Source organism: Vipera ursinii, assembly GCF_947247035.1.
Source record: "Vipera ursinii genome assembly, chromosome: 2".
Taxonomy (NCBI): Eukaryota; Metazoa; Chordata; class Lepidosauria; order Squamata; family Viperidae; genus Vipera; species Vipera ursinii.
In genome coordinates, this window is record NC_139513.1 from 150,670,744 (window position 1) to 150,685,339 (window position 14,596).

The following is a 14,596-nucleotide window of genomic DNA, read 5'->3' on the forward strand; positions in this document are numbered from 1 at the left end:
GCCATTGTGGCCTCACTTGCATTAATGGCTTTTCTAAACATTAGAGGGGGGGTCCGTGTCGTTTTCTTGAGTAAGGTGGTTTGTCACTGCCGCGTTTCCGGGATGCTTTTCTATAGGCCAGAGTTTCTTAAAAGTGGGATCCGAGGAACCCTGAGGATTCCCCCCCCCAAAATACCGGGGGTGGGTGGGTGGTATGTGTGTGTCCACAAAACCAAAACTACTTGCCAGATATTGAAGAACTTTGCAAAAAATTTAAAGCAATGCCACTTATTATTATTCTTCGTTTATAGGGCTTTTTCATGAATATTTTTATTTGTGTTATCTAAAGGGTTTAATATTGCTATTTTTATGCTATTCAGTATTCTACGTGTGCGTCAATATTCACTGTTAATATGGTAAATATAGATAAATATAACCCATACAAACAAAAACTCTTTGGGAATTCTCCATAATTTTTAAACTTCGGAAGTAGTCCTGAGGGCAAAGTTTGAGAAACAACAGGTCTAGCAATCAGGCACAACCTAATTCTACCCAACTGTTGATTAAAACTAAATACAGTAGTTGACAAAATGTAAAAGGAAGACCAGATATAAATCAAATAATGTAAGCCACAACCTTATACATACTGTTTCAGGATACATACTGATGATAATATGGCTTCCTATTATGTCTTTATAGTATATTTTGTACATTATGCATGTGTGTGTGTATACACATACTATATACACGCACACATACATATATATACACACACACATACATATACATATACATATACATATATATATATATACACAGCCTGATTGGCTGGGTCGGACCATTTATTTTATTTATTTATTTAATTTAACTTTTATACGCCCTTCTCCCGAAGGACTCAGGGCGGTGTACAGGGCAATACAATAAAATACAATATATAAAAATTAAAAAATATTAAATACAATAGCGCAGTTTAATAAATTACAAAACGTTAAAATACCCCTAAACCCATCAGACCAGGCTGGCTTGTTCAAATAAATATGTTTTTAGGTCATGTCGGAAGGAGCGAAGGTCAGGAGCCGTCCGGAGCTCCACCGGTAAACGGTTCCACAGGTCTGGCGCGCCCACAGAGAATGCCCTCCCCCTGGGGGCCGCCAGTCGACACTCTTTCACCGATGGCACCCTAAGGAGGCCCTCTCTGTGGGAGTGCACTGGACGAAGGGAAGTTGATGCCGGCAGCAGATGTTCCCGTATGTAACCCGGACCCATGCCATTTAGGGCTTTATAGGTCATAACCAGCACCTTGAATCTTACCCGGAGGACAACTGGAAGCCAATGCAGCTCACGGAGTAGAGGTGTTACATGGGAGTATCGGGAAACTCCCACCACCACTCGCGCGGCTGCATTCTGCACCAGCTGGAGCCTCCGAGTAGTCCTCAAGGGCAGCCCCATGTAGAGAGCATTGCAGTAGTCCAAACGGAAGGTCACGAGTGCATGAGTGACTGTGCGCAAGGCATCCCGGTCTAGATAGGGCCGCAACTGACGCACCAGGCGAACCTGAGCGAAGGCCCCCCTAGTCACAGCTCCTATATGATCATCCAAGGAGAGCTGTGAATCTAGGAGGACACCCAAGTTACGAGCCCTATCTACGGGGGGTAATATCACCCCCCATAATTAACGGTGGAATATTCTGAATTTCCCGAGACGCCGGCACACACAGCCACTCAGTCTTGTCAGGGTTGAGCCGAAGCCTGTTCCTCCCCATCCAGACCCGGACCGCTTCCAGGCAACGGGACATCACGAAGAGGGCATCACTGGGGTGGTTTGGGGTGGAGATCAAAAGCTGGGTATCATCAGCATATTTATGATACCCAACCCCAAAACCACGAATGATCTCACCCAGCGGCTTCATATAGATGTTGAACAGGAGAGGCGAGAGGACCGACCCCTGAGGCACTCCACAAACAAGAGGCCTCGAGGCCGACCTCTGCCCTCCTGCCAACACCGACTGCGAATGTCCCAGGAGGTAGGAGGAGAACCACCGTAAAACGGTGCCTCCCACTCCCAACCCCCGAAGACGCCGCAGTATGATACCATGGTCGATTGTATCAAAAGCCGCTGAGAGGTCTAATAGAACTAGGACAGAGGAGCAACCCCTGTCCCGAGCCCGCCAGAGATCATTCACCAGTGCGACCAATGCCGTCTCCGTGCTGTACCCGGGCCTGAAGCCCGATTGGTACGGGTCTAGATAATCAGCTTCCTCCAGGAACAGAGGGAGCTGCTGCGCCACCACACTCTCAACAACCTTCGCAAGAAAGCGAAGGTTGGAGACTGGTCGAAAGTTGTTTAAAACAGTCTCCAACCTTCGCTTTCTTGCGGCGGGAAAACTACCCTCATTCAGAGAAGCAGTTATCACTGCCTGGAACCAGCCTCGTGTCCCCTCCCGAGCCGAATAAACCAGCCAGGAGGGGCACGGGTCCAATAAACAGGTGGTGGAGCTCAGCCTCCCCATAATCCTGTCCACCTCTTCTGGAGTCACAGGGTCGAACTCCTCCCAGATGACATCGACAAGATCACCCATGTTCTCACCGTCAGACTCTGCCCAGTCGGAGGCCAGACCGGTCCGGATCCGAGCGATTTTGTCCGACAGATGCTGGCTAAACTCCTCGGCACGACCCTGCAAGGGCTCCTCCCTCACCTCCTGATTCAGGAGGGAGCGAGTCACCCTAAACAGGGCGGCCGGGCGATTATCTGCGGACGCGATGAGGGCAGCAAAGTAGTTTGACCTCGCTGTCCTCATCGCCGCGAGGTAAGACCTTGTGAAGGACACCATGTGGTGTGGAAGCCGATGGTGGTGGTGGGAGACACATAAACATGGAGGCCATCTTTCACGAGAGGGTGAGTGAGCCTTTTGCCTTCCCTTACAGAAAATGGGGGGGTGTGTGAGGTTAAAAAGAGGCGAAGCGAGAGGAAAGAAAGGCGACTGGAGTGGAAGCTTGCCCGACAGCGAAACTTTGCTGTTTCGATTCCTTGGGTAGTTGAAAGGCTGGGATGTCAACGAAAATCTCTTTTTAGTCTTTTATACTTGATATTCAAACTGCAGAGGGGAAGAATAAGAATAAAGCCAATGTCTTGTGATTTGGAGGTATTATTATTATTAATAATAATATATATTAATCATGTATTGGTCAGATGTAAAGGTAGACCTACAGTACAAGGTTTCATCAGATCTATTTATTAAATTGGGTTTAACTTAGAGGTAAATTAAAAGTAATCTGTTCACTGACAAAGTTTCAACTTTAATTTGTTTCAAGTCAAAATCCATGCACACGGACACATATGCACACATACACACATCACGTATATTAACATGGAAGGTTGTAAATTGTCCAGGGTCTTAAAATTAGCATAGACTACAAACAGTACAAAGAAATAAATAACGGGGCAGCTGGTATCTGCAGAACATGACCAGAAGTAAACGGACTCATCCTAAAAATGAAAAAAACAAAACCCCACAGGTTATTTCCCCTTTTCCTGTGGTAGTGCTAACGCCAGATTTCAGAAGCTCTTGGCAAGCAGGTGGAGAGCTTATTATTAGAAATAAGTATATGGCTAAATCTAAGCACAATAGAAGATCTATTTTTCTCCACAACCAACATTAGCAACATATAGTCCGCTTGTTGAGTGTACATGTCATGCCAAAGAATTCCCTAAAGGCCCCTTCTACTAGTGGTTGTTAAATTTGGGGTTTACCAGCTTAATTGTCCATTGTGTGCTGCAGTGCTGTTAATGGAAAATTAAAATGGCAACTCCTAGATCCCATCTTGCTTTGCTGACCAGACAATGACAGATAAAAATATAAAGGGGAGGAGGTGTTAAAGTTATTGATGGACTTGTTGGGACTAAGGCTCTGTGGTGATTGATTGAGGATAATGTGTACCAACAGAATCTAGCTACTTGTTAGAAAATGTTATGGGATGCTTCCTTGAAAATCCAAGAGCTCAGTAAGTCATTTCCCCCCCCATTGTGAGCACTTTGCGTAATATATATTATAATTAAATAGACAAGCACCTTTGCATAATTCTGAAAGCAGCATATAAATGTTGCCTGTTTTTTATTTAATTTCTAGAAAAAAGAAAAGAAGAGAGCAGAGAGAGACCTTAGGTATTACAAGATAATGAAGCCTGAAGTTAGTTGTAGCAATGAAATAATAGGCAGGAGAAGTAGCGCTAGAATAAGACATGTAAGGCTGGGCCTCAGCAGAGGGAAAATCGTAAGTGGTTACAAGCTTTTCTTTAGCTGTTCCTAAGCCTAAGGAAATAAATAGATTTCTGTACACCACACAGTGTACAATCAGGTTGACAAGACATGAACAAGCATGGATAAATTATAAGCCATTCTTATCTCCCCAAATCCCAGATACACATTTGATTCCTGTCTGACTTATTTCTGAGTAGATGTGAATAAAACTTGAGCTAGGAGCCAGAGGATGGTTTTCTAAAGATCATTGTCTATTGAAGCCAGTTCTCCTTCCTGTAAGCCAGAGGTGGGGAACTATGCCCCCTTTAAGACTTATGGACTTCAACTCCCAGAATTCCTGAGCCAGGCATCTTGACTTTCTTGCTGGGTCAGGAATTCTGGGAGTTGAAGTCCACAAGTCATAAAGGGTACATAGTTCTCCACTGCTATAAGCATAAGAGGGGATTTCGGCTTGATTTTGAAGAGGGAAGAGGTTGCTTTTTATGCCTCTGTTCACACACTGAATTACACACCATACTTTCTTTAACCATAGCTTATTGCAGCAATCCCAACTGACTGGATTCACATTAAGTCTTAAAACATGGTTTATAACCATATATTAACTTGGACACAAGCAAAGCACATTATACTTTAATGTGTTGTGTGAATTAGGTTTCTTTGTAAAGGGTAAAGCTGCTCCCTGAAGGATGGATGAAATGTTTAGCCATAGAAATACTGTAAGTCAGTAAATAACGGGAGAAAACATGCCCAAACCAGTTGTGTCCCTCTAACCCTGGCTTTCTCAACTGGGATTTGCAAGGGTCTCTAGCAGTGATGGGGGGAAAAAAATAAACATTGCTTCTTGAACTTCACCTAGGTAAAATTTTTATGTGCTGTGACTCCTATGGTCATCTGCTGCTTTATTGCTGTTGTAAAGATTACAAAACACAGAGTATATGGGGTTAGAAATGAATTCTCTGGTGAAATTGCATATTTTGTGATTTTTATGCAAGGGTTTTCTGAGACCTGACAAATTATTCCAGCAGTTCCTCTAGTCTAGGGCATGTTTCTCAGCCTAGCAATTTTAATCTGTGTGGACTTCAACTCCCAGAATTCCCTGGCCTTCAAGAGGAGTTGAAATCCACACTTCTTAAAAGTTATTGAGAAACACTGCTCTAGGATAAAAAGGTTAAGAAAGGCAGTTCTAGACCAAACATAAAAGTATATAAGCCCTGAAGGCATAATTACAATATAACATATAGACTGGTTTTACCATCAGAGCTAAGCCATGATCCAGTTTCTTTGCTTGTTTGTGGCTTAGTAGTGCATCTGATTAGCCCAACCACTGAGATTTAAAAATCATAGTTTATTATTTATTGTGTTGCACGATTGGAGCCAGCTGTGGTTTATTTCATAAGCTTACAATTAAACAAACCACAGTTTAACATTTGGTGAATTCACTATCCTATGAGAAGCTGAATGAAACGATGTGGAGTGGGATACTGTACAGCAGGCAACATTTGTCCGTCCAGACAAATCAAGAGGCGGCCTGCTGAAAGTTCCCTTTAATCCTGTAGTTTGTGGGGTGTGGGAGACAAGTGAATGCTGCTTTATTCTCATATGCATTTAGTTGCCAGGGGGTGCCTATATTGGGTTTCTTTGTTTTTTCTTTCATATTTAATTTTTATTTTTAATACTGATTTAGATTTAATTACAATGTTTTTTCCCCTTTTTGTTAGATATTGTTTGTGGCCACAGGAGACCTTTGGGATTGGGGCACGTTAATCAATATGGTAAATAAATAGAGACCATTTGGTATCATGGTTGAGGCACTGGAAACCAGGAAACCGTGAATGCTTGTCCTGCCTTAGGCACAAAGCCAGTTGAGTGACATTGGGCCTGTTTCTCTCTTTTTCCCTCTCTGTCTCTCAGAGAGAGGAATCAAACAAGGGCAAGCCACTTCTGAAATCTTACCCAGAAAACTGCAAGGATCTGACCAGGAAGTCGCCAGGAGTCAACACAGGCTGAAAGGCACCTAGATAAATAAATAAAGTGAAGCTTTATTTATTTATCTATTTATTTATTTATCAGAAGGTCGGCAGTTTGGCGGGTCGAATCCCGAGTGCCGCGTAACAGAGTGAGCGCCTGTTACTCGTCCCAGCATCTGCCAACCTAGCAGTTCGAAAGCACGTAAAAATGCAAGTAGAAAAATAGGGACCACTCCGGTGGGAAGGTAACAGTGTTCAGTGCGCCTTTGGCGTCTAGTCATGCCGGCCACATGACCACGGAGACGTCCTCGGACAAGCGCTGGCTCTTCGGCTTTGAAACGGAGATGAGCACCGGCCCCTAGAGTCGGAAACGACTAGCACACATGTGCGGGGGAACCTTTACCTTTACCTTTTTTAAACAAACAAACGAACGAATCAAACCAAACAAAAGGCTGAAAGGCACCTAAATAAATAAAATAGTGAAGCAGATGACCAGTTTATGATTGGGGCCCAAGGAGGGCACATCTGCTGAGATAGTTACCGATTTCAAAAATAGGGGCTTGACTAGATGATCAAATACTACCCCTTTTTCCGTGCCTGTGACTTCGGAAGAGCAATTTGGATTCCAGATTCCCTTTTGCATCCTGCATCCTGTGGTTATCATCTCCATATGCCTCCCATTTTTAAAACTAAGATTCTAGTTGTTCAAATATATCCCTTAGATGTACTGTAGTTCAAGGTTTCGGTTTTTCCCCCCCTGGTTTAATTCTGATCTCGGAGAACCCTTGAAAATCCAATGAGGTAAAGTGTTCTATTTGCACTGTGCAGTCAGTCCATCATGCAGCCACAGATTAAAGAGCACTTGCCTTCCTACAAATCCTGGAGCAAAAATCTATTTTTAGCCCCACAGCATTCTGAAACCTTGGCCAGCGTTAAGGAATGGAGCCTGCTACCCACATGACATCCACGCCTTTTTCTCCTTGCAGCAATGTGATCCAAGGAGAGTATCCATTTCCTTGCTCCCTATTATTGGACTGAATATAGGGAGGGGGAGGAGTGATAGAGAAAGGCGCAATGAATATACTTCGGGAAGGCGGGGGGACTTTTAATGACCAATGTCATTTAGAGCTACTGTAAAAATATGCTCCATTTGGGCTTATTTCTACCATTACGCAATGGTGAAACTGCTGTAGATGGCAGATTTGGTCTGTTCTTTCTGATTTCTACTTAACCTGGAGAACAGAGAGAGAGTTCACTTGGATCGGTTCAGAAAATTGGCCTGCTCTGGATTTGGCTTAATGTGATTTGTATTTTAAAAAAAATGTATTTAATGAACCTGTATGCTGTCTCAGTCACAGAGGCAAGTCTAGGCTGCTTATGTGTGTGTGTCTGTATGCCTTTCAGTCAGTGTCTTGGCAACCGTCTCTATTAATCCCTGATGTTTTCTTGGCAAGGTTTTTCAGATGTGGTTTGCCCTTGTCTGCTTCCTAGGGCTGAGAGAGAGTGACAGGCCCAAGGTCATTCAGCTGGTTTTGTGCTAAGGTGGGACTAGAACTCGCCGTCTCCTGGTTTCTAGCCTTGTGCCTTAACCACTATACCAAAATTGGATCTAAAGTGCTTTAGATAAGCTAAAAACACAGTGTTTTTTTTAAAAAAAAATGTCAGCTTTTCCAGTCATTATTTCCGCCTGGATGGTTTCTGTTTTAACGATTCTAGTTTTTAACTCCATTTTTATTCTATTTTTATCTATTTCAAAAAAAATAAATGATTTCACTGTATGGTATTACACTTACAGCCTTTTAAAATGTTTTTACAAAAATCATACGTAGGATTCCACATTCTGGGAGTACGTGTACAGAAAATGCTTCTCGTAACTCGCTATCCACATAAATCGGCAGTGCATGTTCGTATATCCCCTAAAAATATTCAAAATACCGCTTGTGTCAGAATAACAGGTTTGTTTCTAACAGTGATTCACTCCCCTCTCTCCGGCTATATAAAGAAAATCTGGGGCTCCAGTAGGAAGAGCAGAGTCTGTATATGTAAGCATCTGCGTCAAGGACAGAGGCCTTCATTTCTGGTGGCTGTTGGCATCTGGCCAGGCAGCTTGGTGCATGATATAGTAACAAATCCGGCCTTTTCTCTTCTGATGAGATGGCAAGAATGCAATTCTGTTCGACAGCTGAAGGTCAAAAGGAGAACAAAAGCTGAGCAGCTGAAATCTTGTGCTCTTTATTTTTGCTTTCATCCTGCGGTCTTGAAACATCTCACAGGGAATCTTTCTTTACTTTCTCATACCTTCTCACTCTCCTTCCTGGAAGCTGAGTGTGTGGTGATTCCCTTTGTGAAGGGAAGGAGAGTAGGGGAAGGTCATCCGAGTCTACTTGTTGGATACAGGGAGATTTGAACTCTGCCTACCCTTACTCCACTCTCCTATGTGATCCAGGCTGGTTCTTTACCTTATTAGGCAAGGTAAAGAAAGAAAACAGATGCACTGCACAAGATCTTATCACCAAAGCAATTGAATTTCACAGTGTTGTAGTGCCGTCTCTGGGGAAATAAATTTTCCTTTGGCATGTTTATTGTAATTGTGGCTGCTAGATGGAACAGACTTGTACGAATCCGAATGACATAACTACTTGGTGGCTCTGCCTCTGCCATCATCCTGACAATAACACACATACATACATACACCCAGAGAGAATGTTGCCTGCTGCCTTATCTCAAAGGGGTACTTTAAGTCATGGTAATCCAGCCCCATATGCTAGTGCCTTAAATTCCCAGAGCTGCCATCTATCTTGCACATTTGGTTACTGCAAGGTTTACAACAAAACGCCATGCTGGGTTTAAAGTTAGATGGCTGCTCTATCTATATTGTACGCTCGACACACTGCAGGTAGTCCTCGACTTATGACCACAATTGAGGCCAACATTTCTGTTGCTAAGCGAGACAGTTGTTAGGTGAGTTTTGTCCCATTTTACGACTTTTCTCACCACTGTTGTTAAGTGAATTACTGCAGTTCTTAAGTTAGGAACACCGCTGTTAAGGAGAATCTGGCCTCCCGCGTTTGACTTTGCTTGGCAATGGGTGGTAAAAGATAATCCCATGACCCCGGAACCCTGCAAATGCCATAAATGTGAGCCAATTGCCAAGCATCTGAATCTTGATCATAGGACCATGGGGATGCTGCAAAGGTCGTGTGAAAAACGTTCGTAAGTTACAGCTTTTTAGTGCCTTTATAATTTCAAAAGGTCACTTAATGAACTGTTGTAAGTTGAGGACTGTCTGTACTGGGTGTGTCCTCTCGTTAAATCTGCTAGATATTTGAATTCTCTTCATTTCGTTTATTCTCTCTTTATCTCTGGATTCTCAAAGGCTCCGTCAGTTGCCCTGTTGAGTAACCTCAGTTGGTTAAACGTGTCTCCCCATCCCATCTTAAATACATGAACCTCTCCATCCCATTGGCTCTCTTGTCTTTAACTAGGAAATGGAAAAACACTCCCAACTTAGTGTATTCCCCAAATCTGGCTAGGAATTATGGAACTGGTAGTCCCAAAATATCTGGAATGAGGATGGGTTCCCAGAGAAATTCCTTCATCTCCTTCCTACCACTCTTTTGCTGACTGAATTATCAAATTGTGAATGTCTTAAACTTTCTAATTTTTATTTTTTTAAAATTGGGGTTTTTTTCATGATTGTTTTTATTATGGTTTTTGTGTTAAAATTGTCACATGTTGTTTTTCATCTGCTTGGGAGCATCTTAATGGCAGCGAGGGATGTGCTTGTTTTAAATCAATGTAAAACCTAGATTACTTGTGATATATTTGTTCAACAATGACCTCAGATTACATTCTGGAGAGATTAAAAATAAACTAAAAACAGCCTCGGCTGAAGTTTTTATTTTTAATACAAAAGCTAGATAAAATAGGAAAGAAAAGAGAAGGGACCACAAAAGAATATGTGGCAAAAAGGGGGGGGGAAGAGCACCAAAGAACAAAAGAGTTAAGAAATATACATGCCTGAATGTGCTTGTTTATAAACCTGGGTGAAAGAAAAAAGATTTGCAGATATAGTACAAATATAAGAGGTCTCACTACCTTGTGGTGGTGACCAGGTGACTTGATTCCCTCCCAGTCCCCCTCTGGATGGTCTGCTTGAAGACCCTCTTCCATCCTTCTCTCCCTTTAAAACAGGCATAGACTGGACAGCCCATCAGATCAAAAATGCATCTCACCTTAATAATAATAATAATAATAATAAGTTGGAAGGGACCTTGGAGGTCATCTAGTCCAACCCCCTGCTCAGGCAGGAAACCCTATACCATTTCAGACAAATGGCTGGCCAATCTCTTCTTAAAAACTTCCAGTGTTGGAGCATTCACCACTTCTGGAGGCAGGTTGTTCCACTGGTTAGTTGTTCTAACTGTCAGGAAGATTCTCCTTAGTTCTAGGTTGCTTCTCTCCTTGACTAGTTAATGACTCAGGTTAATGACTGTCCCTCTATCAATTAGGACATATAATCCTAAACAATCTTGAACAAAATTTTTGTAACAAACTATTGCAAAAAGAAGGTGTAGAGGTATTGAGTTGGATGCAGGCAGAAGAATGATTCCCCCCCCCCCAGTGCAAGAGAATAAAACAATCTTTTCCAATTCTATGCCTTTAGATGCGTTGGGCTGCGCCTCCACAATTCTCAGCAATTCCAGATAAGAGTCTTTCTTAGGAATCTGAATTCTTCACTTAAAGCTAATTTTTGCATTCGGGCAACCCATGCTACAAACCAGGGGTCCCCAGCCGTGGCCACTTCAACTCGAAGTCCACAAGTCACATAGTGGCCAAGATTTGGGGATCTCTGCTATAAACCATGCATACAGTATCTATTCAGAAATGTCCCGTTGGGTTCACTGGGAGCTATTTTTGGAAGAAAGGGTGCTTAACGTTCCAGAAAGATATTGTGCTACTTGGAGGAACTGAAATTATGAAAATTCCAGGGTCAAAGGTGTTGAAAGAAAAACCATCAGGTCCATTTCCAAGCTGGGGGTAAATAAAATGGAGGCTAAGATGCTGGAAATAAAAATGGAGGCTGCTTAGAAAGAAGGTTCCAGTTGATTGATGAGCAGAACCACAGGCAGCAGGTGGCTCTGGGACAGCCGCCCAATGGAGTTGAGAGTGGATGGATCTTTATAGGGCTCTGAGACTTTGAAGTGAAAATGTTTCTGGGTTGTGCAATGAGCTGGGCTTTTGTGTCTTTTGCTGGGCTGAAGAGGGTGTAGGATTAACCCTATTATGTCCTATTATGTTCTTTAGATTTTGGGTGGGGGAATGTAAATTCTTAATCCCATGAGCTGTGGAGGCTGAAGGCGTTTTGCTTATGAATGGTGTGCCCCAAATCTGCATTTCTAAAAGAGCTGGCCTCCTGAATTTCCACTTGGGGTAAGGAGACTGCTTTCTGCCTTTTAAGATTTTTCTCCATTATTCCTTTGGGGAAATATAATATTTGGCCTCTTTTAATATCCGCCAAAATATTTCATTCTCTGGGGAGGGCGGGGATGCTGACTTCCTACAAAGGTTTGGTATAGGATGCCCCCCCCGCCCAAGAGTAGTTAACAAATGCAATTCAAGTTGATTTAGTGGATTGCGCTTATAAAAATGCATCCACAACTGACAATGTAAGGTCCTATTGAGAAAATGGACCTGGGTGGACTTGTCTTAAAGGCCTCTTGCTGTTCTCAGCCAAACATAAAGTTCTTGTAAGCAATTCTGAGTGGAAAGCCTAACATGCCTTGGCTTCAGTACTCTTTCACCAGATCCTCAGTGCCCAGCCTTTGCAGCCTTTGCAGGGCGCACTCGGCTTGCAGACGAGCCTCTGGTTCATGGTCCCAACAGTCTTCCAGGAGCTCTTGCAAGGAAATAGCCACCTGGAGAGAGAAGATGGAATAGCAATTGTGAAGAAGAGACAACAGGAACGCCTACTAGAAGACTTAGAACATAAACAACAGAGTTAGAAGGGGCCTTGGAGGCCTTCTAGTGCAACCCAGAGCAGGAAACCCTACACCATTTCAGACAAATGGCTGTCCAGTCTCTTCTTAAAAGCCTCCAGTTATGGAGCACCCACAACTTCTGAAAGCAAGCCGTGCTCACCTTTTAGGAAATTTCTCCTTAGTTCTAGGTTGCTTCTCTCCTTGATTAGTTTTCATCCATTTTTTTTTCTTGTCTTGCCTTCTGGTGCTTCAGAAAATAGATTGAACCCCTCCTCTTCATGGCAGCCTCTCAAATACTGGAAGACTCCTATCATACCCCGCCCCCCTAGTCTTTCTTTTCACTAGACTAGATAAGCCCAGTTCCTCCAACCCTTCTTCATACATTTTAGCCTCCAGCCCTTTAATCATCTTTGTTGCTCTTCCCTGCACTCTTTCCAGAGCCTCAACATCTTTCTTCTATTGTGGTGACCAGAACTGGATGCTTGATCCTGGCTCAGGAATTCTGGGAGCTGAAGTCCAGAGGTCACAAAACGGCCATAGTTCCCCATCCCTGCCTTAGAGTATCATAGATTCTTAAAGAGGCCTGTACTAAAATCCCAGATATTAGAAGCATATATTAATCCCTTCCATTCCTTTTACTGCATCTGGACTGGGTCCAAGGTTTTGCTGTGTTGCCGTAAGAGCAAAAGGGCCTCAGGGCTCTTGCCTATGTCCACCTTTCAATTAATAGCCCCAAATCTCCATCAGCTATGCAGCATTTTTGTTCTCCTCAGCTTCTCAGGAAAAATATTGCCCAAGAGTCAAATATGGGCATCCTATCTGTGGCCTCCAGAACTGACGGGACCAACTTTTCAACCAATGTTCTCTCCTTCCCCCCCCCCCTTTTTTTGGCAGAGGGGCAGGGCTAAGGCACAAGCTGGGTTCCCTTAGCCTTGCAGGCTTTAAGGGACCCATTCTATTTCTTAAAATCAACTCCTGGTCCATCCTCTTTAGGAGTGTGGCTTCCAACAGGTTGTCTAAAGCCTACTGCCCCCTATTCAAGCCTATGTATGTTGTGGCTTAAACATACTTGCCCAAATCTTGTCCAAGCTGGCGGGACAATTGGTCTTCGCCTTTCCTCCACAGCCAACCTTCGCAGTTCACTGTATGTAGGACTGCTACCTAACTCTGCTTCATAGGCAAGCTGGAATGCAGGAGTGCTGTTCTCTGAAGAGACAAAAATGGGCTCTCTTACTAAAGCAGGTCTTGTGGGTGTGTGCACGCCCATGGGTGTGGGTGTGCCAAACATATCCAGCGCATGAACAGCAAAGTATTGCTTCAGCTGACTTCTTCACACTTCACAGTACCCATTCCATAACAGAGTTTCACATCCAAGTGATTGCTGCATCGCTGGACAGTGGTTGTCCCTGGGTTCAGAGTCCCAACCTGTTAGTACAGGTAGGTCTTCACTTACGACAGGGGTCTTCAAACTTGGCCCTTTTAGGACTCTTGGACTTCGACTCCCAGAATTCCTCAGCCTACGTGGCTGAGGAATTCTGGGAGTCGAATTCCACAAGTCCTAAAAGGGCCAAGTTTGAAGGCCCCCTGACTTACGACAACTGAGCCCAAAATTTTGGTTGTGAAACAAAACAGCTGTGAATTTTGGGTGAGTTGTTGAGTGAATTTTGCTCTGTTTTACAACCTTTCTTGCCACAGCTGTTAAGTGAATTCCATGTTAGTAGCACAGTTGTTAAGTTAATCTGGCTTTTCCATCGACTTTGCTTGTCCAAAAATCGCAAAAGGGGATCACATGACACACACACACACCCCAAAGACAGTGCAACTGATATAAATATGAACCAGTTGCCAAGTGGCCGAATTTTGATCACATGACTGTGGGGATGCTGCAAAGGTCGTCAGCGTGAAACCATTGTAACTTAGAACGGCCACTAAATGAACTGTTGTAAGTTGAGGACTACCTGCAAAGGGAGACCCAGGACGTTGCCCTGGTATTAGTGTTTACTGACACCCACTGAGCCGGTTCACAGAAGGAAAGGCCTTCCTACACAGAGCAGCTATCCTTTTATGCTTGTTGTACTGAATACAGTATTATCAAGAGAAAGCGATTGATGGGAGTCACTGTGCCAAAAGGAATCTTAAGTGTGTTGCTGCCTATTTTCCTCCTGTCAGCTGTTAGGGGTTGAGCCTTGTATTCATTGCTGAGGGCAAAGATGTTTTTTAGTCTCAAAAAATGTGCAGTTCTTCGATCTACCTGTAGAGCAAGCAATGTTTCTCAGCCTTGTCAATTTCAAGACTTGAGGAATTAAACTTCCAGTATGCTGACTGAGGAATTCTGGGAGTTGAAGTCCACATATCTGAAAGTTGACAAGGTTGAGCAATAGTGCTGTAGACTAGAGGGATAAAAACTTTCAT

General features: G+C 43.4%; 1 protein-coding gene across 1 annotated transcript in view; it reads right to left on the reverse strand.

The window, feature by feature from the left end:
* Positions 1-11,484: 11,484 nt before the first annotated feature.
* The window catches only part of AMHR2 (anti-Mullerian hormone receptor type 2), a gene marked incomplete at its 5' end in the record, with an annotated part of 32,181 nt that continues 29,069 nt past the window's right edge, over positions 11,485-14,596 (reverse strand). Inside the window, 2 exons of the mRNA XM_083353436.1 lie at positions 11,485-12,121; positions 13,254-13,390. Coding sequence (XP_083209562.1) covers positions 11,993-12,121; positions 13,254-13,390 — 266 coding nt within the window. The 3' untranslated portion in view covers positions 11,485-11,992. The remainder of the gene's footprint in view (positions 12,122-13,253; positions 13,391-14,596) is intronic.